Source organism: Cotesia glomerata, linkage group LG9 (genome assembly GCF_020080835.1).
Source record: "Cotesia glomerata isolate CgM1 linkage group LG9, MPM_Cglom_v2.3, whole genome shotgun sequence".
Taxonomy (NCBI): Eukaryota; Metazoa; Arthropoda; class Insecta; order Hymenoptera; family Braconidae; genus Cotesia; species Cotesia glomerata.
Genome location: NC_058166.1, coordinates 8,900,879 through 8,927,824, shown reverse-complemented (window position 1 = coordinate 8,927,824; position 26,946 = coordinate 8,900,879). Strand labels below are relative to the sequence as shown.

Sequence of the window (26,946 nt, the reverse complement as noted above, 5' to 3'; positions counted from 1 at the left end):
ATAATATTTTCTCTTTCTGTACATTTATTTTATTATCACAAAAAAATTTCTATTCCGGATCTAGACAAAGGTTAAAGTCCATTAGACTATTTGTTCAGGCTCGGAGCTCTTGGTCGGCCCAACCAAACGCGGAAAATTCCCAAGATGTAACTAGATAAATAAGACTATTTCCTTGAATGTTCGGGTCATAAAATTATGGTTTACAACCCGACCCATATAAACCGATTACCTGGCGTAAAATAGAAAAATAAAAAATATTCTTTTTGGAAAAATTACTAATGGCAATGTCTAGAGAGGAAAGTTTTAAAACAATAAAATAAATGTATGTAAAAATATGAATTATTAGTGGATAATTTATATCCAATTAATTTAAAATGTCGAACGTTGAGTCCGACATAACAAGAATGTTCTAGAAAATTCTAGAATGGTCCAGAAATGTCTAGAATGATCTTGGAAGTTCTAAAATCTATGTTTAGATTCTGATCAAATGAGGATGTTCTAGAAAATTCTAGAATGATCTAGAAATTTCTAAAATGATCTGGGAAATTTCTAGAATGATATAGGAAGTTCTAAAATCTACATTTAGATTCAAATCGAATGAGAATGATCTGGGAAGTTCTAGAATGATCTGGTAGTTCTAAAATCTACGTTTAGACTTTGATCAAATGAGAATGTTCTAGAAAATTTTAAAATGATCCAGAAATGTCTAGAATGATCTCGGAAGTTCTAAAATCTACGTTTTGATTCCGATTAAATGAGAATGTTCTAGAAAATTCTAGAATGATCTGGGAAGTTTTGAAATGATAGGAAACGTTCTAATATCTACGATTAGATTCTGATTGAATATGAGTGATTTAGAAAATTCTAGAGTGATCCAGAAAAACTTCGAATAAACTAGAAAGCTTTAAAATGTATGTCAACATTCTTATCGGTCAAAAATGTGCTGGATTGTTTTCGAAACTTTTAAAACATCTCAAAAAATTCAAATATCAACGAATAACTGTACTATTAAAAATGGCCTAGCGAAGCGGGTGCACACGGCTAGTTTAATATAAAAATTATAGTTTATGTCTTTGCAAAAAATATATGTTATTTAGAAAAGACTATTTCATTAGATGGTACAATTTTTTTTACTTAAAATGATGATATACCGTTTTTTTTTACTGATTGTTGGGTTTACGATTTAGTACCTTTTTCATGAAAAAAATAGCATCTATCGGCGGTTTTCGATATGTCAACTTTTAAGTTAATAAAAATATAATTGTTTTGATTTATAATTGAAAATACTTACAGAAATCAATTACTGTATTATTTAATAATTATAATATGCGCATATTACTCATAATAAATTTACGGATTTTGTATTATAACAATTTGAAAAGTCTGTTCAAATACTGGTCCCATTTTTATAAGTGTTCAAGTACTGGGTACTTTCCTTTACCTTATAAACTTCAAGCCGAGAAATTCTTGACTGAAGACAAAATTTTCTTTAAAATAACTTTTTTGGCTTAAGAATCCTTCTTTTAATTATTTTTTTGTATAGAACAAAAAAAGTTTGCAAAATCCAAAAGTGCACGCCTCATAACGCTCATTCATTTTTTAAGAAAAAATAAATTGTGTAACTGATAAAAAAAAAGAAAATTATAATTAAGTAATTTCTTACAGTATTTTTTTTTTTTTTAAATATCAGCGCCCTTTTTTCTTGTTATATGCGCGCGCAGTCTAAAAAAAATCTAGCTTTATCAAGTGGCGCCATAGTTTTCACGTGACAAATAAGAAAAATACTTATATTATTGTATAAGTGTAATATGGTTGTGATAGAGACATTTAAAGATCACAAAATTGCTTGACCTTGACGAGTCGAGTATAAAGCACAACCTCACGCGCTTCGCGCTATGAGGCGTGCAAAATTTTTTGAATAAAAAACTTAAAAATTGTGCAAAAAATATTTCATTCCAATACTTTAAGGATTATTTTTACTTTATAATTATTTTTTCACATAAAATTAGTAGCATGTACGACGAAGTATGGAAATACTTAAGCAATGACAATTAATCCGGATGAGTGAAAAAAAGTGAGTAATTCAATATGTTCATAAGTACTATACCAAGATTAGATGTAGGCACGATCTGATATCATATTTCGTGTTATTCAAATGCCAACAATGCTATTAAAGGATTTATACGGAGCGGGTAATCCGGCAGTTGTTGTTGTATGGAACAAGCGAAGTATATGTGTGTAATGTGCATCTACAACGGGGTTTTCTCTTATGTCATGTATGATGAACAATAATAAAGAAACACCCGATAGTTTATGGTCGGGTACAATAGTTTTGGGGTGTATGCCAACACAACCGTCGGACAATCTCATGTAGTCTAGGAACAAACAACTAGTGTATTATACAGTTGTATACATACGGATAAAAAATACTATGGCCAGAGTATCTTGTACCTCTTTGTTCTTCATCTAGATTTTATTTATTTGATTATGCTTTTTTACTTTTGCTTATAAGGTAAAAGCCCCAATATATGATCATGCACCAGTATATGATCACTCCATGTATTTGTATATCTATATTCACAAATATAGGTATAAAAATACATGGAGTGATCATATACTGGTACATGATCATATATTGGGGCTTTTACCTTACTCCTTTTTTTGCTTTGTGTATCCAAAAATTTATTTTCGTTTTCTTTTTCAGATTGTCTTTGTTCGTTTTTTTTTTTTTTTTTTTTTTTTTGGAAACTCACAGCCTACTTCTGCTATATTTATTAATAATATTTTTAGTAAACAACTCTTTTAGATTATTAAATTGATGATAAGTTTGATTAATATTATAACGTATGATTTTCATCGGAACTTCATCATTACGATTAAGTACACTGATGGAAGGATTTGTTTATAGTTAAAAAGATTTGTTAATATTTAACAAATCATTTATGAGAAGTCATTTGTTAGTCCTTAACAAATATTTCTTAGTATTTAAAAAGATTTATTAATATTTAATAAATGAATATCAGATTTATTAAATATAAATAAATCATTTTAAATACTAAGAAATATTTGTTTAATATTAAGAAGTGGTCTCATAAATGATTTGTTAACAACTAGCAAATATTATTTAATACAAATAAATCCTTCTATCAGTGTATTTGTTGAAAAAAACCACTTGATTATATAGAAATTTTCTTGATTCAAAAAAATTATTTTTTAAAAGAACGTTTTATCTCGGTTTAAGAATTTTTTACTTTAAAACTCGTTTTTTTAACGTGGAGAAATTATAAATCTAAAAATTAAAAGTATAGGATTCTCGTGAAAAACAATCAAATTCGACATCAAAAAACACTATTCTTCAAAATTAACAATAAATTCGTTTTTCTCTGATAATTTGATGTTTTTGGTTCAAAAAAAGTTTATTTGTTCAAAATACAAAGAAAAAAAAAACAAATATTTTTCTTTACCTCATTTTGAAGCTTATTCGAGACTTGATTGAGATGATATAGAAAATATCCCGACTAGAAATTTTCACGTGCTCCCACTTGTGACCCAATTTGGTTTCCCAATTGGGATCCCAAATTGGGATGTAACGTAGAAACGTATTTGGGGCCCGGTGGGGCAATCCCTATTGGTTCCCAATTGAGCTTGCCAATAGGTTCCCCATCAATATAGACATAACAGAAATCCAAGGATTTGTCATTTTTGAAACCAATAGAAAATTTGTATTGAAATTTTGTGAACATTAGGGTGTGCCAAAATTCAATTTCCGTGAAGAACCTTTTACAATTGGAATTTTAAGTTCCGCTTTTAACAGGAGCTGTGTTTGGGTATTTCCTGAGATATTTTTGGTTGATACGGTCGTATTTGATTTTCATCGAACTAAAATTTAATTTGCGCACGCCTGAATATAAGGTTTGCATATATTTTCATGCTTTTGATATATTCGATCAATCACATCACGAACAAATTGATGCTACATACATTTCATCTCAATTTTATATTAAGATTATAAAAATTATTAAAATTCTATGAAAATTAAATACGAACGTCTCAACCCAAAATATCTCAGGAAATACCCAAACACAGCTACTGTTAAAAGCGGAACTCAAAATTCTAATTTTAAAAGGTTCTTCACGGAAACTGAATTTTGGCGCACCCTAGTGGACATGTATGACCATGTCAAATCATTTATATCCATAAATAATTTTTCCATCAATTTTAGTGTTGAAAATGTCCGAAAAATGGAGTATGATAACTGAATCGTCTCCTTATATGAGAGGTAATTTTTAGGTACTAAATTATGATTGTCTTCAGGAGTAAAAATTAGCTAAAATTATGGTTTTTAGTTTAATCAAATCCTAAACCAATTTTTGTTTAATATGACCTATTAATTGACGTACACATTTATAGAAAATAAAAATAATTGTAATAAATTATTTTTTTATTCTCACACTTAGCCCAATATGGCAATACATGGTTATACATGAAAATTTTCTCACGGAAAATTTCTTGAATAAATTTCCACCATTAAATATCTCAAAACAGAAGTGAAATTTTCAAGAGAATATTTTTATTAAATCAAGTAATATTTTTTCTTGTTTAGTGCGATCTCCAAAAATGAAGTAACGATAAAATACAACCCTCCCTTGTAAAAATAAATATTAAATACACCATTCCCAATATTTATTTCCACAGACACTTTAACGACTTTAAAAATTCACAATGCACCTTACAGCATTACAAACGAGGAAAGAATATTTAATCTCGTTCACGGTTTACGCGTGCATTTTAATCATCAAAATTTATCTACGTCCTGTCTTAAGACTCAACTAAAAACTTTTTCCCGTTTTCAATTCTAACATAATTCTTGATAAAAAAAAAAAGAATCAGAAAAGGGAAAAGATAAAAACCCCTAATAGAAATACGAACAAAAATAAATAAGTGGATTGTGGAAAGTAATTAATTAACTAATTAACGAACAGTGAAGTGTTATAAAATGAATAGTCTGAAATTTAATAGTTTGTTTTTAAAAGCCTATACGGATATCTGTCGTGCATATTAATTTCACCCTCGAGCTCATACGTCCGGTGGTCTTGGCGTCGGCCGGAGGTCTCATAAAGTCTTGGGCTTTAACAGGCGACGGTATTACATTAAGGAATTGCGTGTGGATCTTAAAACTATAAATATAATATATATATCTATAGTATATATGTTTATATAAGTATTTATTTATACATATATATAGTCAAGATCAAGACTGCTATGCACACGAATAGAATGGAATAAGTTATTTTGGGGTTTATATTTAATATAATATACACTAGATATTTAGCCGTCATGAAGAGATGAGGCTGAAAACAGAAGTAAGAAACACAAGTATGATAATGTAGTTTTTTACATCTATCTCGCGACACGACGGTTGTCTTTGAAGCCCCGTTATAAACATCTGACTTTTTGCCGCCGTCGGCCCGGAACTTTCAATATCGAGAAAAAATCGGATGACAAAAATTTAACATATCATTTTTTGGTAACGGATACATTTATTTCCGCTTTAGAACAAATTTAGTATAGAATTAACAATTTTTTTTCAGGGTATAAAAAAAATGAAAAATTGGCCCAAGAAAAATTTTTTAGTCACATGTTATTTTTAAAGTTTATCAAAAAAAATATTTAATCAAAGCGAAATTAAGTAAAATTAAAAATATTTTGATTAGTTGATTTCATGTCAACTAAAATTTTTTCAAAAATTTAAGCTCACCCATGCAGGAAGCCCCAGAGTTGAACGACGGGGCCATGCCTGGGACATTATTGGGAAGCCCATCTTAGCAAACCTATATTGTCCCATGCCCGGGCCATAACTGGGCAATCAGCCGTGGCCATTCCAATGATTACCCAGGTTTGGGCCAAGACTGAATAACCTAGCCTTGGCCAAGCCTAGCGTCACCCTTACTTGGGCCAAGTTTGCGTAACCTAACCTCGGCCGTTGGATGGTAACCCAAACATGGGCCAAGACTGAATAACCTAGCCTTGGCCAACCCTACAGTCACCCTAACTTGGGCCAAGTTTGTGTAACCTAACCTCGGCTGTTGAATGGTAACCCTAACATGGGCCAAGACTGAATAACCTAGCCTTGGCCAACCCTACAGTCACCCTAACTTGGGCCAAGTTTGTGTAACCTAACCTCGGCTGTTGAATGGTAACCCTAACATGGGCCAAGACTGAATGACCTAGCCTTGGCCGTTGGATGGTAACCCTAACTTGGGCCAAGATTGTATAACCTAACCTCGGCTGTTGAATAGTAACCCTAACATGGGCCTCAACTGAATAACCCAGTTTTGGCCAAACCTAGAGACACCTTAACTTGGGTTTTGAAGTCTTTATATTCACGTGACATTGTGATATGGCGACCCAGACTTGGACCAGGACTGGGAAACCTATCTTTGGCCGACGCAATGATCACCCGAGCGTTAGCCAAGACTGGGAAGCCTAGCCTTGGCTTTCGAATGAAAACCCAGACTTGAGCCAGAATTGAGCAACCAAACTTCGGTCATTTAATAGAAAATACAAACTTAATTAATCATTAACTAACAGAATTTGGAACAGTAAATATTTATTGCTTAACCAATATTTGATAGCAAATGCTGAAATTGAAAATTTATTTTTTAAACAAAACAATTGTGTATCGTCAAAATTGATATGGTCTTAAAAAAATTAAAATATAATAATTTACAGTTGAATTTTTAATATTAATAATTTTAAACATTAAAATTTATAATATGATATTAAAAATATACAGAATGATTTACAAAGTCTAAAGTAATATAAGAACTTGACTTTTGCTTTTTTTTAATTACTAAATATTTGTAAAAAATAGATAATTTTCATCAAAACACAATATTAAATAACATAAATTATATAAATAATAAACCGTTACACTCCGTCACTATATAGATTTAGTTCATATGAATGATTAGATATATATCAATTTATCGGTCGTACGGCATAGGGGTTAGTTATCGGTCTGGCAAGCGCGCGGCTCAGGTTCGAATCTCGGTTAGGGCAAATGCGAATTTCACTTTATTTCTCTAATTAGCAAAAGTTAGGTCTAAATTAAGAGTTAAGTCGTCTAAACTTGCGTTAGCTCTACATCAAAATTAAAATAAATCAATAACAATTAAAAATTTCCTTTTTTATCATTTCAACTAAAAACTACTCATTTTATACAAAATAATTTAACCGTTTCGTAGAATTTTACTATTTTATTTCAGAGAATTTAATTTATTCGAAATTGGGTTCTTAATACTAATTTGGTTTAATATTAAACAATTAGATTCTAAATATATTTTATAATCTACTTCTTTTAGTAAATTCTATAGTGGTAAATAAGCCTGGGCTTGCTTTGGCTTAAAAACTTGGGCCAGTCTTGGTTAACAAACTTGGGCCAGTCTTGGTTAACAAACTTGGGCCAGTCTTGGTTAACAATATTGGGCCAGTCTTGGCAACCAAGCTTGGCACCCTGTTATCACTCCAGACTTCTACCAAGGCTGGGCCAAAGCGGGTTTACAAGCATGGGCCAGAGATAGACAGCATTGCGCCAAGCGTGGCCCATATCTGGCCCCGTCGTATTTTCCTGTATGGGCAGATGAAAATTAAATAGATCTTCCATCAATACATTTTTGCATTAACTCATTCCTACATTACCACATAACCATTCGTTTGATTCATAATGACCTTGTGTGAAATTTTACGTTAATTATATTTATTTATATATGAATTGAGTGGATGGGGCTTTTCGTCACTTGTGTGTGGGTACACATGCTCCGCTCGTTGTGCAAACCCTCTCAAAGCCGAGAGCCAATAGATTAGTAAAAAATGAAACGAGATCTAGCTGTAATATAGAAAAAAAAACCTTCAACAAATAAGATACAGAATTACTATGGGTTCCTCTGTGGGTTTATTTATATCAATTAAAGTTTTTTCAAAAATTTAAACTTGACATTTTTTTAAACACTATTTTTGATCAAATGATTTTCAATTTCTGACAAATATACCCACTAATCTCGATAAAATGTTTCCTATTTTATTACTTTATTTTTATTCATTTTTTTATACACCAATACTTGAAGTGATCACCCCTCAGGCACAGAATCCTGATGTGGATGAGTCGAGCGTCAAAACGTAACATAAATCTCTGGATAATGTGACGGGGGTAGATGAGTATGCACACGCCATCACCCCCGCCTGAAACCAATCAAATTTCTATCTACCCGCCTTGTACTTATAAATTAGTGTACACACATACATATCTACATACATAAAGAATCTCGAGATTATTCGGTGACACGCGGCAAAAGTCACACACATTTAAGTTTAATCAAACGGATTCCCGAGTCGAAATTTAGAGCCCAAATAGAGCCTCCTAAGGTAGGACTCCGGTCGGACCTCTGGCTCTAAGTCGGATCTATTCTCATGTTAAATTAAGTCCGACTTTAGACCCGAAAGTGGTATAAATTTCCGTTTTTACCACTTTAGTGTCTAGTCGGACCTAATTTAACACGTGCATAGAACCTACTTAGAGCCCAGAAGTCCGACAGGATTACTATAACGCATGCAAAATTTATTCTGCGCACACCAGGCCCCTATGATCCACCATTTTGTTATTAACTATAAACATATTTTGAATAAAAAATTAATAGAAGAGAACTTTTATAGTTTTTAGTTCAAAGTGCATTTTGGACTCAGAAATGTACCAGATATAACATACATTAGTCTAAACTTAAACACTCGCCTACCTAGCCAGAAGAAATAAATTAAATACGCCCTAACAAAGATTCGAACACACGACCCTACAGACGCGAAGCCGATGCTTAACCGATTACGCTACTACGAACGATAGTACGTCAATTAATTTTGTTTGAATATGAATTATTGACTGTATTGAAATATAGGTGACAAGTTAGAAATGTTGTCAATCATCGTTACTACTATAATAGTAAAGCTACGTACTATAATTAATTAAATTCAAAAGAATTTTTTTTAACTTCCCGCTAAGAAAATTAAAAATTTTCGAAAATCGGGAAGTTAAAAATATTTCGTAAAAATTGAAATAAGTATTTATTAATTTTTACAAAATCTAAATGTACCTTTTCGGCTTTTTAAAATGTTTAAAGAATTTTCAAAAATTTTTAAACATTTTAAAAAGCTGTAAAAAATTTTAAATAAGATTTTAAAAGGCGCGCAGTAGCCCTATCGGATCCGGCCCTTGCTTACCAAAGCATTGGACCGGGTTCGAGTCCGGTGTACACCAATGAATATTTTCAATATTTAAGTGTATTATTCTGTTCAGCCCAAAAAATAAAACGAGTTCCAATCTCAAAAGTTTACCCCCTACCGTAGTCGCTCATGACCTTAGTAGTTTATGCGACTTTAAACAAATTAAAAAAAAAATTTTTTAAATATTTTCTTAAATTTCAAAGAGCTTTAAAGAATTTTTAAAAATTTTTAAATACTTTAAAGAATTTTCAAAAATTTTCCGTAATTATATAGAAGTGGGACTCAGGTTTTTTCAAATTATGAAATCACTATGAAATAGTATACAGAATGTCCCAGATGTAACAGACGCCATTGTATCATCTGAAAAACAAAATAATTCTGAGACGAAAACTCCTTAGCCATTTTTTAAACAGATGCATAGATAATTAATTATTAATTAAAATAACGTCCTTTTATGCGTTAGAGAGAGAGCACTAGTGTCAAGTCAAGTGCGTTCCAACGAAGACGCTTGCACGTGTGAATGTGTAAGTAAATATGTGTGACTACGTTAGCTATAGAAACTAATTAGTCATACAGTTAGTTGTGTCTTTGTTTGGCACATACTTTACTGGACACTGGCGCTCTCTCTCTCTAACAAATAAAGAGACGTTATTTTTAATTAATAATTAATTATCTATACGGTTAATTGAAAAATGGCTAAGGACTTTTCGTCTCAGAATTATTTTTTTCATCAGATGCTACAATGGCGTCCATGACTTTTGGGACACCCTGTATTGTGTGACTAGGGATGAAACAAAACGATTTCAGACCAGAGTGAAGTTACCTGCCTGAGCGAAGCGAGGGCTGGCATCGTGTTTCATCCCGTGTCACACATTATATTTTTCATATAAGTTGCATTAAAAATGCTAGTTTCAATGGCTGGAGCCAACCAGAACTAGATAGTTTCAGACGAACAGCGAAAATACCATTTTATTATTATGAAACTTATAATAAAATAGAAAGTAATAGTTTATTTTTTACTAAACATTATTCGTAAATTGACAAGTTTTCTTTTATCATTCTTATTTAGGTTTAATAAGAGAATTATAATATGTCAGTACAGTTAACGGTTAGAATGACAATTATAAAAAAAATTAAAGGTATAAAATAAACAAACAATTGATAGGATTGAAAATAAAGCTGCAACTTCACCTCGCGGACAGAAAATCGTCATTTTCTGTCCGCCGGGAAGAAATAATTGATACCTGCCCGGCACAGTCGCATTGATCTGAAATTGTCTAGTTTCGGTTGGCTCAACAGGCATTGAAACTCACATTTTCAATGAAGGATATATGAAAAATTGTTTTCAACCAAATGATTTATTTTTTTTCTTAAATTTCATCGAAAATGGAATAATTAAAAAAAAAAAATGAAATTAATATTTTTGGAAATTTTTTTTTTAATTGTTTAGTTTTTAATGCGTAACAAGATGCAAAGTTCAAATTCAACGAAATTTTAGTGTTTGACCATCAAATTCTTGATCAAAAGTCAAAATTTTTATTTTTTACTTTTCAAATGCAATTACCTTAGCTTAAGGGATGATTTTGAGCTAAAGTTAAATTTTTATCATAAATCCGCTGCGGAGATAAACAATTTAAAGAAATAATTACTAAATATAATTACTAAATTTTCAACATTTTAAAAAGCTTTAAAGAATTTTACAAAATATTTAAAAAATTTTCTAAAATCTCTTTACTTTCAAATATAACGTTGTAAGGTTTGCATACAACTATCGCAGCAGGATCATGAGTGTTGTATAATATTCATTAGTAATTTGTTTATGGACTGGATCGCCTATACTAAAAAATAAAAAAATCATTAATATTATTAAAATTAATAATATTAATTTGAAAATAAAATTTTCTTTTTCAATGACGAATTTTCATATGTAATTTCTAAAAATTTTATGTACGTCTCTGGAAAAATATAAGTAATAAATTTATTCGCTGATATACCTCTGAGAGCTGTCAGTTTGAAAATACGAATTTTCATTAATTAACGGGTACAAATCTTAATAAATAAATAAATTTCGATTGATTAGCTTCTCCTTTACGACAAAACTTAAAAAAATTCTCTCGTATGTTGTCTAAATAAAAAAAAAAAAAATTAACAAGTTTACTGATAAATAAATAAATGGTAAAAATAATGATTTCAATTCTGTATCGGACTTCGGGGTTTAAAATCGGACCTCTCGAAGTCTAGAGAGGACCTCGAGGCTCAAAATCGGACCTCTCGATTAAAAGTCGGACCTGTGGATCCAATGTCGGTGCTATTCGGACTACTGGGCTCTAAATGGGTTCTATTCTGGACTAGGAAGCTCTATTTCGGCTTTAAATTTCGACTCGGGTTATTTCCCAAATTTCAAATTAAAATGACAAAAAAAAAAACACAAATGTATAAATTTATTTATACTTTTTTTTTAATTTTACAAATCACTCAGTACTTTTTACACGAGCTATTTTTTATTTTTACTGGTTCATATGTCAAGATGAATAATGATTGGAATTTTTTCTCTCTATTCCCTAAATATTTTTCTCCCCTAATTTTATCTCTGGTAGTGCACGCAGATCATTATTTTCAATTTTTCTATAAATAAAACCCAATTTTTTTAATCAATAAATAATTCCGACACTCGGCAAAGTCCGGACCAGAACTTATTCTCTTTTAGAACTGGGGAATTGAAATTAAAATCAGAGCAAAAAATTTAGTGTAGAAGTTAATAAAAAAATTAAACTAATTAGAGAAATGACTTTTTCTTTAAAGTTTCTATAATATAATGAGGAGTTACTCTCATAATGTAGCCACGTCAGCGGCTAATTGAGTGGGCTGGATTTCGACACGTTTGTCCGGGCATTTATAATTTCGGGGCGGATCGACAGCGCGCACGGGTGCCACATATGAATGATACTATTTCTCAGCATACAGTAAGAAGAGGCGTCATCGGCTTCTTTTTGACAAAACACCGGCTTCCTTTGCCTCATTCTCATTACTATTATCACTATAAATCATAATAATAACAACAACTATATATACTTACTTTGCAACAGAAGCTCCAAAATCTAACCAATTAAAGCCTTTAAATTTGAAATCAACGGATAAGATATTGAGTCCATTTGTTAATCAAAAATATTTTTAGTGATATTGATATTTATTATTATAAATTTATTTGTACAATATTTTAAATAAATATATAAATTTTTATTAATACATGAATTTCCAGAGTCTTTAAGTTTTGTTTAATCGTAATTAATTAAGTACTCAAATTGAGAAGAGGGGCATTCCATGCGAAATGGGAAAATGACTAAGATTTTAAAATTTCTCTAGTTAATTCTAATTTAGTCTTAATTTATTATTAAAAGTCTATATTTTACGAATTTGTAAAGAAAATTTTTTTTAATCAATAAGAAAATCGATTTTTCTCTCCTAGTAACTTTCCAGTCGTACTAACTGGTGTCCGGGCCAAATGCTGTTTAAGTCGCTAAGACGTTTTTTAAATCATCTTATCAATTCCAGCTAGTGATTCATTGTATTTAAGAAGAAGAATTAAATAAAGAAAATAATTATGTTTGATTCAAACGAAAAGATACGTTAGTTTTTGTATAATTCGTATTTGAACATAAGCTCATCACATGTCCCACCAGTCACGCAAAAAGATAGAAAAGTGGTTTTTCCAACCTCAAATTTGAATTGTTCAATTTTTTTTCTTTGTAGAAGTAACAATAAACATGTTAAAAATGATTTAAACTTCTTATAATTGTCAAAAAATCCAAAATATAGTTTTGAAGATCACTTAAAATATGTCCCACCAGTCGCATGTGACTGGTGGGACACTGGCTTCTAGTCAATGCATGATAAAATTTAGTTAAAGTACTGAAATTTACAGCTTTATTTCTCTTAGTGATCTTCAGTTAAATGATAAAATTTTTTTTTTAACCGAAATAATCACTAATTTGGCGATTTTTCTCGCAAGCTATCCTCCCAATTATCTTGTAACGTGCGAATGTGGAACGCTACACGTAATACTTGCCGTAACTCTTATTCTTTCCTGCTTCACAACATTATTTAATTTTAAAAATGTGGAATGCTTCAGGATTTTGCATGTCATCCTTATTTATGAATGTTCTCCTATTCTCACTTTATTTCTTGTATATTTTTCTGAGTACATGCATATTTACTATTCTCCTAAGATTCATAACCCGACGAAAACAGGATAAAAAACGGACGAATTTTAAGAGCAAATTAACTTTGTGTTTGTTATTATCTAACATATTTATTATTATAGTTTTAGGAACAAATTTTTTTATGTTCGTTATTAATTAACACCTAAGTTTATCAAGAACGTGTTGTCAGCATGCTAAATCCTTTATTTGTGTTTTTTAATTAGTTTTTTTCTAATTATCCTAAATAATTTTTAATTAAATATATAAACAATAATGTTTCTAAGGTTGAAATAATATAAAAGTCTTTTTAATAAACAACTTGATGTAGACATTTGGTACTTGTCCCACCAGTCACAATAAAAAACAATATTTTCAATTGTTTCTACGTAGGTAATCAGTCTAATTCTTTATAATATTGAATGTTTGTAGGATAAATTTTGTATTGAGAAGGAAATATTTTTCAAAAGTTTAGTGGTCGAACTGAAATTCGACTTTAAGTATATACTGCGGTAAGAGAAAAGGATTTCTCGATGTCCCACCAGTCACACTCAGTCAAACGATAATTACGAGAAACTTAAAAAGTAATTGAGGTTTTTGACGAAGGGATGTTGTTATTTAGTTATTCTTCTATATTATAAGATACATTTTACTATAGTATACGTTTCAGTCACATAATTGTAGCTTATAATTGATGGAATTCCAGAGTCAAATGTCCCACCAGTCACTATGGAATGCCCCAAGAGAGTTTTTTACAATGCATAGAGAAGACTCAGATATAAATGATGGATTCATTTTTACAAAAAAAAAAAAAAAGTTAAATAAACAACATTATTTTTATTTATTAACTAGAATATAATATGCACACACCTGCATATGATGAAGAATTACACACTGATAAAAAAATTAACTTGACTCGAGCCAAAATCTTGAACCAAGAATACCATTATGAAGAAAATGATTTTCTTGATTCGAGAGAATAAATTCTTGAGTCAAGAAATTATTCTTGATTTAAGTAAATTTTTCTTGTATCAAGAATTTATTCTCTTGACTCAAGAAAATCATTTTCTTCAAAATGGTATTCATGGTTTAAGATTTTGGCTCTTGAGTCAAGTTAATTTTTTTATCAGTGCATATATTTTCATGCTTATGATATATTTGACCAATCACTTTACGAATAAATCGATGCCATATACATTTTATCTCAATTTTATACCGGAAATTTTTTTCCTGAAAAGATCATTCTAGGTTCAACGCTCAACCCGAGTCGAAATTTTTTTTCGCTTAAAACCCATTTTAACCTGGGATAGTCTAATTCAGGGTGAAACAGAATGAAATGGGTTTTAAGAAATAAGGAACTGCATTGATACTAAACCCCGTTTCACTCTGGTAACGTCTACTTAAGTCCGTTTTCAGACGAGTTAGGTTGAAGAAGGTTCTTAATAAAACTCTGTTTCACTCTTTTAGCGCCTAGCTGGGATTGCACGATGTATACTATTTTTTGTTTCTCAGACGAAAAAGTGTCAGGCAGGGTTTTATTAAAACCTATTTCAACCTAGTTCAACCTTAATAGCCTAAACTGGTTATATTCATAGTAAAAAAAAAGAAAAAATTATCATTTAACTGTTGATTACTTCATGTTATTATTTGCATGACTGTTAAGGTAATGATAACTATTAGTAATGTTAATTTATAATTATACAAGAATAATGATATCGAAATGAAGACAGAAGAAACGACGAAGAAAACACAAATTTCCGTTGAAAAAAACTCAGCTCTACTGGGATTCGAAATCGAGACCTCACGATTACGAAGCAAGACTGGATCCCCTTTGCTACTCGAAGACTAGTCATACATTAGAAATATTTGTTTCCATTTAAGCTACAACTGACAAAATTAAAATTAACTCATGTGATTAAATATTATTATTATTTCTTATGTCATGGTAAATATTACTGTGATTATTATTATTAATTTTACAACGTTGCTTACAAAGTGCTTCAAAAATTTCATCGCGAAAATTGCCTAAATTTTTAACTTCCCGCTAAGAAAATTGAAAATTTTCAAAAGTTGGGAAGTTATTGGTTTTACCCCGTTTTTCGAAAATCAAGTTTTCAACGGATGTTGACGTTTTGAGGTCCTAGGAAGCTTCCCCGATTGTTTCCGCGATGGTGTCCGTTTGTCTGTATGTATGTATGTAAGTATGCATGTAAGTATGTATGTGTGTGTATGTGTGTATCGCGATTGGCGTCATTCAAAAGGGCTTGACCAAACTTAGATTTTGAATATAATTGGGACCGATTCGAACCGGTAGATCTTGAGAAATTAAAAAAAAACTACAAAAAAAAATTTTTTCAAATGTGTTTTTTTTTTAATAACTTTGAAACGACTTCACCGATCGATTTCAAAAACTATTCAGCTCTTAACATTAAAAAACCACGTCGATCGCCGCCAACCCGGTCAAAATCGGTTAATTCGTTTGTGAGTTATCGTTGTCGAAAAATGTTTTTTCGGAATTACTTGGAATTTTTCGTTTAATCAATTTAAACTTAAAGATCCTTTATGGGGCTTCAAAAGCTGCGACACAAAAATTATATTTTTGAGCTCTTCGAGTTCAAAATGTGAAAAACTGTGCTATTTGTTCATTCTTTAAATTTTTAATTTGGCAAACTATTCTTTTTAACAATTAGGTCAAATTTTTAAGTAGAAAAACTTGATCTTTCGTATATTTTTAAATTATTCTTGCACAAACCATAATTTTTTATTTAAAGCACGAAAAGTATATACACATGAATAGTTAAATAGTTAAAATATCTGAAAATTATTTCGAAAAAATTCTGGAAGAAATTATTTTTGAAATTTTTATAAGGTATAATTTTGTAACATATCGTTCGATTTTGATTTTTAAAACGGTATTCAAAGTAGTTTTTAGAGTAGTAATGAAAAAAAAATCTGTATATACGGGTTTATGTTGAAAGGTTAAAGAAGCCCGGTAATTATTTTCGAAAAATATCAAAAAAAATTTTTTGTAAATTTTCAACCAGCTGTAACTTTTGGACGCGTCGATCGATTTTAATTTTCCAAATGGTTTTCAACACAGTTTTTAAAGCGAAAAAGTAGATGTCCGGGCAAATATCATTTGGTTAAGAAATTTAAATGTTATGTCCAAACAATACTGAGAAAAAAAATTTTGTGAATTTTTAAACAAATATAATTTTTGAACGCGTCGTTCGATTTTAATTTTTAAAAAAGCATTCGACGCAGTTTATTAAGCATAAAAAATTTATAAATGGTTTTGTTGTGATTTTTTCGCACGTTTTACTGTAATACATTTTCAAAATAATGATAATAATTTTTATTACTCTTATTTATTTTGAAAAATATATAAAGTTTTAATCTCTGTTTCACCCTAGGAAGCCTACGCGATAAAATTCTCATTAAACCCCGGCTCACTCTTCTATGACCTGAATTTAGACGAATAAGGTTTAAACAGAGTTTTAAAATTTGAACTAAACCCCAACTCAATACTTCTCATCCTGATGCAAGACGAGTTAGGTTGAAACAGAATCTTAAAATTTAAACTAAACCCCAACTCACTATTCCTCACCCTGATATAAGACGAATTAGGTTGAAAAAGGTTCTTAAATTAGAGCGGCATATGTCTACATCAAAGGAATCAGGCTCTACTAGGTTGAACTGGGGTTTTAAAATTTCGACTCGGAAAAAGAAGAATATGTTTGTAAATTTTCTAAGAATTGAAATTTTTATTTTTGTTCCATTATGAATAATCAAACTTCTAATTCAGATGAAATTTTTAATACCACATATGGAATATTGAGACTTGAATGACAGGCCAACTTTTAGAAATTTTTAATCATAATATCTACAAATGAAATACTAATGAATAAATTTAAAAAAATGTTAAAAATGTCAATTATTTCTTTTTTCCAACATTTAACCTTTAAAATTTAACAGTTAATGTGACTATCTAAAATTGTTATTTTTTATTAAAAGAATTACTCAATTGATTTATCGAAAAAATAAATTTAAAATCTTAATTATCATCCAAATGTTTCGTCTCTGTCTAAATACAAACAATTTTTTAAAATTGTTGGCAATTGAAATAAAAAAATAAACTCCTGAGTGGTGAATGATATTTTAAGAAACTAAACGCGAATTCCTTTGGTTGAATAATTATTGATTCTGATAATAAATCTTAACAATCTATTAAAATCACTCAGTAGCGACATTTTCATGCGGGTTGCCTGACTAAAAAAATTAGTGTTTAGAAATTTTATAATTACTCTGATAATATTCGAAGAATAATCCGATTTTTGAATCACCAATAAAATATTTCGCAAGTGATAAAAAAAAATAAAGATTGCAATACACAGTCATAAAAATTTTGCAGTTTTTGCTTTGAAATAAGCTGCAAACGAAAAAAGAACAAGCTAAGAAAAAAATGAGTTACATTAACCAGACCAATCACTAAAGAGTTCTTCTCACTCTTGAAATTTTTTTTTTATAATTTAAAATATGATTCATGATAAAAATAATGATAATAATAATTATATGATACATAGTAAATTGAATAGACTTGTCCTCATGAATGGTTAATGTGTCAATGGCCTAAATTAAGTATTAATATTAAAATGTCGCGGCTGCAAACTGAACCCTAAGTGGTTTCGCTCATAAAGCGGTAATGGTACGCAAGATAACAGATGATAAGTATAATACATTTATTATTTATCAGCTAACAGAGTGTAGCATATATTTTATTTACAAGTCGAGATTCATTTATCAATGAAAAAATTTTTTTTTAATTTTTCACATAATTTTAACTTATTTAATTATTGGGGTGATCATTAAAAAATTCAAAAAACAAAATAAACAAATGAAAGTATCACATGTGATTCCGAGTACAAACTCGCATATAATTATTTTATCATAAAAAAATTCAACCCACACAAGACAAAGACAAAGACACGAAAAACAGCGGAACAAATAAAATAAAAATAAAAATCCTAGCAGTATCACGTTACAGCAAGCACGCTCGTAAGGTTCATTCATTTTAGCGTTTTTTATTAAATTTACCGTCTACGTTTTTCACTCGCCCTCTTTATCTTACTACACTGTTTTAACATTTTTATTTATTTATTTGTTTATTTATTTTATTTATCATCCGAGCATTGAGCGTGTATCTGGTACCAGTACCCAGCCTCGGCCAATAAAATTAAGAGACAACGCGAGGGCGATACACACCTTGTACTTAAACTCTCATTTTATTTTCTTCCTAAATTTACCGACAACATTATTATATACCCGCAATACCCTCAATTATAATATCGCAGTAATAAATTTATTTTTACTCTAGATATTGATAAAACACTAATTAATTTTGGGTTAATTATTTATTAATATAAGTTAATGTTCGTTGTGGAGAAGTAACACGAAAATATGTTATTTTTATAAAATAAATTAAACTATAAAGTAATACTTTTTAGTACTGGACATGAAACAATTGCCGTGAAGGAATAAATATTTTAAATACTGTTGTAATTTATTTAAATTTCGAAATTTAAAATGAATATATACTGACAGAAAATAAAATTAATCGATTACGGACAAAATAGTATATATATTGATATGTATTATTTGTAAAATAAATTTCGAGTAATTTTGAGTATAATTACCACATGAAAATTCTAATTTCAGTAAAAAAATATGCATTTTTAAATTAACAAAAAATTTGTGTTTAAGCACACTAAATAATCAGTCTGTTGAAAAATATAAATAGACGATAGATATTATTCAAACTGTTGGCCGCTACAGTAGCATCGCTGTCACCAAGCTTAAAACTCATCAAGTGCAGAGCTCTGGGTTCGAATCCGTCTAGTATCAACGAATTAAACATTTTTTTAATTTCGGCGAATATATTCAACTGCAACAATATGTTATTACTTTCATGAATTTTAGAGTTTTAAAATTTAGGATTGTCATAATAAACTTTTTATTGATAAAAAAAATATAACTTCTGTACATTACACAAGAATTAATCTACTGTGATCCAAAATTAGTGTAGATTTGTTGAATACTTAATATAAAAATAGAGTTAAAATTAACACAAACTTTTCAACTGTGAATTTATTTAATATTAAAAAACCCCCATGTCCGCGTCCTCCTAAAGACCGTAAATGTGTAATTCTTTTTTTTATAAGAAATCCAATAAAAAATAATCTGGTCCCATAATTTACATATCTGGGGATACTCACGGCTCACTTTCGTATTTCAAGAGCCAACTGTGCATACCCACACAAATATTTATACATACATAAAAGCAAAATTATTTAAAACCAACAACATCTTGAAGTTTAAAATTCCGCGAAAAACCGCTAATTAATGCGAATAATTAAATTAATCTCAAATTCATAAAGGCGCAGGTGCTCTTAACGATATTATATGACCGATGAATATTTTAAGTAATTATTAATTACGTGCAAATTAATGCACGCTGCGTCAACAGGTTAAAAGTAAAACAGCAAATTATTTATTATTTATTTATTTTATCTCCAACGAAGTTTTCTATTGTCGTAAATATACCATAAGGATACATCGCTAATATTGAGAACAGATAATATTTATCTTTATCTATAACAACCGGTTTTCTCATTTGTATTTGCTATACATAAATTGTTTACTGACGTAAATAAATTATTTACAGTTAAAATCACTTAAAATTACGCATATTTTTTTTTTTTGTTTTAAGTAAATATAATTTTCAAATCTTTTTTTTTCCATAAAATTATTCAATTATTTTTATAATTGTTTCAAAAACTTTTCAAATTCGAATTTTTTAAACATTAACTAATGTTAAAAACTTTGAATTACAAATTTTTAAAATCGTTAAAATTAAATCATTAAAAGTGTCAGATAAACAATAAAAACTTCAACAAATCACAGAAAGGAATAAATTACAATTAAAATGAATAAAAAATTTTTCGTTATAAATATCACTATATATTTTCGTAATATCATTACAGTATCCAATATATATATTTAAATAAATAATATTAATAATAATAATATTATCGTGTATTTACAATCGGCAGTGTCCAAATAACATAAATTTACAAAAGTCATCAATGAATAATAATAATAACTCTTTTTCTTCTTTAAATAATTAATTAAATACACTTAAATTAAAAATAAAAAAATTACCAAACTTAAATGCCATTATAAAAGTCATCACATAAACATAACATAAATGCCATTTACCGTTTAAAATAATAAATATGGCACTTACAGATTTTCACATCACAAATAAACAAATCAATCGATTATCTCCATCAATAATAATATCACTAAAGTTTCTCCAAAGCCCTAGTATTAGTCAAAAGTTCCCTTGTGAGTCTCCAGACCTGTTTTGCCGCATTTTCAAGCCCGGTCGGAGTTTTTCCCTTAAACAAATCCAAATTCGGCAAAAAATAGTGTGGACATCTCCGACATTGAAGACAAGAAATTAACTGAAGAAAAATCCCATTGATTCTATCACCAAGACAGCTTTCATCCCACTCAGCTTCATGAGGATGCTTTTCACACTCATACAATAAAAGAGTCTTCATATGATAACTAGTAACCGGATTTCCCGGAAGATCCAGATGCCGGTCCCTGAGAGTCTTCAAGATACTTAAGCATCTTCTTCTACTCGCGCCTTGAAGCAGCCGATTTTCTGCATCAATAAAAGAAAGCGCCCAAGCATCGCCTTCCATCGCAGATTGTTTTCCCTGAAGCCCAATGCACTCCTTGGACAACATGTCAAACCCTTCTGCCTTAACTTCAGCAACAATATTAGGATGCGGCCACGGAATCTGCGGAATTGGCCAATGAGAAGCAGACCGTGGCCAAAGTCCTGCACACTTGAAAGCCGGAGTGATTTGAACGACATATCTTTCTCTGATCCTCAGTTTAACTTCAGTCGTGTCTGCTATCATCTTGACCGAATCCCGATAGGCACACTTGTCGCAGGCCTGAGCCACCAAAGTTTGGAACCGGGACCTGATCTTCCTAGCCGATAAATACCCAGAAGCTGTGATAAATTCAACCCAAAGGGACATGGACCGCTTTCTTCCGTCGCTCAGCTTGAGAACCGCGCAGCCTGGCAAAGTTCCGTCGTCGACAAAATTCAAAACTCCCATTTGGTTCAGGTAAATCACTATTTCGAATTCTGTCGGGGAAATGACATCCAGGCCATCAAATCTCCCGTTGTAGTCCGTTAAAGAAGAAATGAACCTCGGTTCTTGGACTTCAACTTCTTTAAGCACGTCTTGGACCACCCGGCAGACTTCTTGGATGGTTTTCGCGACTTGGGTCTTGCGGGACATAACTCGTTCGCCAAAATACTTGTTTATTTGATAGACCATCTTAGAATGCGAGGCCAGCATATCCGCTGGCACCAACATCTTTGAAATTTCACTGACCGGAGCTATTTTTGCAAGAAATTTAAAACTAATAACCTAATTTTGATGATCAATTGACGGTTGATGGTCAGTGATTGATGATTGATGGTTCAGTTATTGATTTCACAGCACATTATAACTCAACCACTGCACATTTTGTTAAAAAATACCGATCAGAAAGTCCTGAGGTTAAGCCGCAAGAGCTGATCTCGGTGCTGAAGCTGATTCAAGACTAACCGAGCATCCACCTCCACATCCAGCGCCGAGCCAGGTAAGCGTGGAAAGACACCCGCGGATCCGCCACGCCTACCCGCGAATTCCCGACCAATAGAAGCGAGGATGGTCACGCCCAGCCGCGAAATCGATAAGGTAGATAAGGGTGTAAGGAAGAGTTACTTTTTTAGGAAATTCATTGTTCATTGCGGTAGAGGCTATCTGATTATATGGAGGAAAATTATTAGTGATATGGTAATGTTAATATTAAATGTATGCATTTTGTGATTGATTAATTAGGTACTTTCGAGATTATTAGGACCGTAAAAAGGTTATTGTTTATCGATATTATCTAGACGTATATTAATAGGTTGGTGATTAAAAGTATGTTTCTATGGATAATGAAGTTGGTTTTTTAATTGGGTGGATAATTATGAGAAGGATTGTTTTCGTTAAAATGATTGATATGGTTGGCTTTTAAAAGTGTAATTGTAAAATATTGATGGGAAAATAATTAAAGATAGGTTTGATTTTTTGAGTTTCTTTTATTGATAATTTATTTACAAAATATTGATATAAAAAGCCAAGTAAAAAACGTAGAATTAATTTTGAATTTTTTTTTAGTTATTCAAATTCTTAAGCAGTTTATGCTTTTTAACTTGTAATTTTTGTAAATCTTGTCATTCTAATAAATCTGATTGAACAATATTGAATATTAACATTACGGTGATAAATGACATACTTCTTATACTGATGGAAGAATTAAATTGATTCAAAGAAAAATTTTGGGACTAAGAAAATTACTTTGAAAAATTTTATTCTTTTGAAGCAAGAAAGTTCTTGATAAAATTTTCAAGAATTTTCGATTCAAAAAATTTTTCTAGTATGAAATTTTTTTAGAAAAAGATTTTTCTTTTCAAACTTAGTTAATTTTTTCACCAATGTATACGTATTAATTAGTATTATGTTTGCAACATATAATCGACAACTTTTCAAAAATGTATAATTAAGTTTTCTACTGAAAAAAGAATACCATAAAAAATGCACTTAAAGATGTATTGAGCTTGACAATAATTTTCGATTTAAAGGCTAAACATTTTCTTACAAATTGATTTTTACTTATAATATTCACTATACACATTTCCGGAATAGTAACTTTTCACATTTCTAATAAAAATTTATTGAAAGTTGACGTAAAATATACTGCTTTTATGAAGAAAGAAAATAAGTTATTTTGACTACATATCAACGCATTAAATGATTTTTAGGAAGAAAAAATATCAATAAGAAAGTTGATACTTTCAAAAATCCATTCGTTTATTAAAAATACTATGTATCCGCTCATTCGCTACCGCATTTCAAAACGGAGTAACTGTCATTTTGTTGTTTTTTTTTTAATTTGCCTTATTGAAAAAAAGTATACTCTCCAAATTGATAAAAATTTAATTTCAAAATAGAAAGTATATTAATAAAAAAATTCGTATTAATAAAAAAAGTTCGAAATAACAGCTGTTATCCTAAAGATAAGAATTAAAATTATATTAAAATTATTTTCTACTATGGACAAATGCATACAAGTCACTTTGTTTTTTTCGTCACTTAAAATTTGTTTTACAATCACCAAGTTAAAATAACCCCGAATTTTCAAAAATTCGTCTTTCAATTTCACATTTATGAATCTTCACAAAACTTCCACTTGACATTAAAATTTCGTTTTTTGATCCAGTTCGCTACCAATATCTTCAATAATTTCACCCATTACAAAGCTTCAAACGCTCGCGAATTAGTAACCAACTCCCTAACAACCCTCCAGACTTGTTTCGAGGCACTTTCCAACACACTAGCCCTCTTTCCTTTGAACAAATTCAGCGCAGGCAAAAAATAATGGGGACACTTTCGGCATTGCAAGCACGAAATCAACTGCACAAAAATTCCCAGAATTCTATCTCCAAGACAACTTTCGTCCCATTCTGCCTCCAAAGGATGCTTTTCGCACTCATACATCAAAAGAGTCTTCATATGATAATTAGTCACGGGATCCTCAGGCAAATCAAGATGCCGGTCCCTGAGAGTCTTCAAGATACTCAAGCATCTTCTCCTTCCATTGCCCTGTATCAGCCTTCTCTCCGCATTCGAGAAAGACAGTAACCAGGCGTCGCCATCTAGTGTCGACTGCTTGTTCCCTCTCCTAACAGCACAATCTTTCGATAACAAATCAAACCCTTCATTCTTAACCTCCACTACCAAATCATTGTAGGGCCAAAATCTTGGATTCTGGTCCCCAATCGGTAAATTGTTGTACGGCCACTGGCTGGCTGACCTTGGCCACACGCCGGAGCACTTGAAGGCGGGGGTAATCTGGACCATCCACCTGTCCCTGATCTTCAGTTTAACCTCAACATGATCAGTCAAGACTTTGACGTCACCAGAAAAATATTTTTCCTTGCAAATTTGGGAGACCAAACCCGTGAACCTGGACCTTATTTTCTTGGCAGACAAGTACCCGGATGCGGTGATAAATTCGACCCAGAGGGACATGGACCGTTTTCTTCCGTCGCTCAGCTTGAGAACGGCGCAACCCGGCAGGGTGCCATCATCCACGAAATTAAACACTCCCATTTGGTTCAGGTACAAGACCACCTCGAACTCGAACGGTGTTATCACTTCCAGGCCCTCGAACTTGCTGTTGCACTCGTTCAAGGAAGAAACGAACCTTGGCTCCTGAGACTCCACTTCTTTCAGGATTTCCTGGAGGATTTTGCAAATTTCCTGGATGGAGCTTCTGGCTTGTGACACTCGGCTCTGCACTTGGTTAGAGTGGTACTTGGTTATTTGATGAAGAAAAACTCCCGATTCTGGAGTCGAGTATCCCGGCAACAACATTTTGGATTTTTTTGAATTTGTTTTGAGAAACTTATATGTTTTAACGCGAAGAAGCAATTTTCGGAAATATCAGAAGACAAAAGCTCGAAAGCTCGGCGTTACTACTATACGCCGCTAAGGAATCAAATGCTTGTATATTTATTTCGTGCTTTAAGTCACGCCCCGCGGTAGATATTGTTAAAGGTATCGAGCGTCTGCGCGCTTTTTATGCCACGCCCTAGGGTTTAGATGGATATTATTTGTCGCCTGTAGGTTCCTTTGTTTGTTTTTTTTTTTGGTTATTAACGGCATTGTTGCTCAGGAGTTGGATGATCGAGTAATCATGGATTTGATGGGACATGATTGGAAAGCTTCAGTTTTGGATTTATTGTTTTTTTTTTTTTTTTTTTTTTTTTTCTTCATTTGGTGATAAAACATCACAGTTTAGCTGTTTTTGGAACAATTTTATTTATCGAAGAGTTTTTGGTGGAAAATTTAATTCATTTGGGAATATCATTGTAAGATTGTTGGAAAATTGAAATATTGAGAACTTAGTATACATTTTTATACCGTTGAACGTGTCAGAAACGAGAAATTATATTATCGATATGTAGCTAATGTTTTAAACAAGACGGCTTTTAGCATTTGAATTTGATTATTTTTTAATTTTGAATTAAGAATTACAATTCTTCTTTGATGTGATTCAAGAAAATTAAAAGAATTATAAGAATATTCAAATAACAAAATTATCTAAAGTTCATTCGTTTTAAAATTATAAAAGGAATGAAAAACTCAAAAAAGACCACTCGGCAGCCGAAATGGAAGTAGATTTCATCATGAATAGAAAAAAAATATAACGAGGATTGTATACAAAACTAGGGTTTTTAACTTCTATGCAATCGACAAAAATATATATCAACGGAAAAATTTTAAAACCAGTGCAATAGCAAATTTCATAATTGGCATAGCGGAATAGGACATAATTTTAAGACTACACATATGATATTGTACTCAAATTGAAGCTTATTTAAAGAGCTTTCAGATGCATTTTATAGAATTTCAATAAGTTATCCCATTCAAAAGTTATTCGAGTAAGAAAGTGAAGAAATATGAATTTTTATGATTTTCAAAATTTTGAAATCCTCGTATTTCTAAATTACTTGACCGATTAAGCTCATCTTCGAACTTGACTTTGGTATTCATCTGTAGAATAAGTATGTTGAGTTTGGTAGAGATCCGTTGTAAATTGGCGACGCTATCGTCCTGACAAGCCGCGTTATATCCCATATATATATATAAACTTTTGAACCATATGCATTTTCTGAATTCGCTTGACGAGCTGAGTCGAAATATAGCAAAATTTTTCAAAAGTTCCGTCATGAGGACCAATGGAATAGTTAGATTTCTATGAAATCTACTAAAAATGTATAGTATATTACTCACCTAGGGCAGGAAAGTAAGAAATGTCTCAGATCACGTGTCATTGGTGACCGAGGCGAAGCCGAGTGAGTAATATACTATTTTTATTTTTATTTTTATTCTATACATTTATTTTTAGGGTTATAAAACCAAAACTTGGTAAGCATACATAATTTACAAAGTAGTTATTATTGATTGTTACTATTATAAGAAAGTAAAAATAAGAAATCAATTCTCTAAAACTGAATTAGTGAAAAACCACCAATTTATAGTTAGTAATTACTTTTTTAAAATGTTCAAAATATACTACTAATAATTCATAGTTATCAGCTTTTTAAATTAGTGAGTATGGTCACATTGTGAATTAGTAAATTTTTCACTGATTGGGAAGCTAAATTCAATATTAATAGTTATATTTCAATTAATTTTGTAGTGAACTTGGATCTTCTGACTTTGAATCCGAACAAAAACAGTTTCACTGTAAAAAATCGCGCCAAGTCCACGTTCATAAGACTATTAAGAAAAAA

The 26,946-nt window shown here is 30.8% G+C and overlaps 3 protein-coding genes across 13 annotated transcripts in view; 1 reads left to right on the top strand and 2 right to left on the bottom strand.

Annotated features, from left to right (window-relative positions):
• The window catches only part of LOC123271818 (neurobeachin), a 497,397-nt gene that overhangs the window by 427,675 nt on the left and 42,776 nt on the right, over positions 1–26,946 (top strand). The gene's annotated exons all lie outside the window — the stretch shown is intronic.
• On the bottom strand, positions 20,593–22,168 carry LOC123271870 (protein mab-21). The gene has a single exon (XM_044738396.1). It carries the CDS (start codon positions 21,926–21,928, stop codon positions 20,831–20,833), a length of 1,098 nt encoding a protein of 365 aa, XP_044594331.1. The 5' UTR covers positions 21,929–22,168; the 3' UTR covers positions 20,593–20,830.
• On the bottom strand, positions 23,733–25,401 carry LOC123271868 (protein mab-21-like). The gene has a single exon (XM_044738393.1). It carries the CDS (start codon positions 25,019–25,021, stop codon positions 23,897–23,899), a length of 1,125 nt encoding a protein of 374 aa, XP_044594328.1. The 5' UTR covers positions 25,022–25,401; the 3' UTR covers positions 23,733–23,896.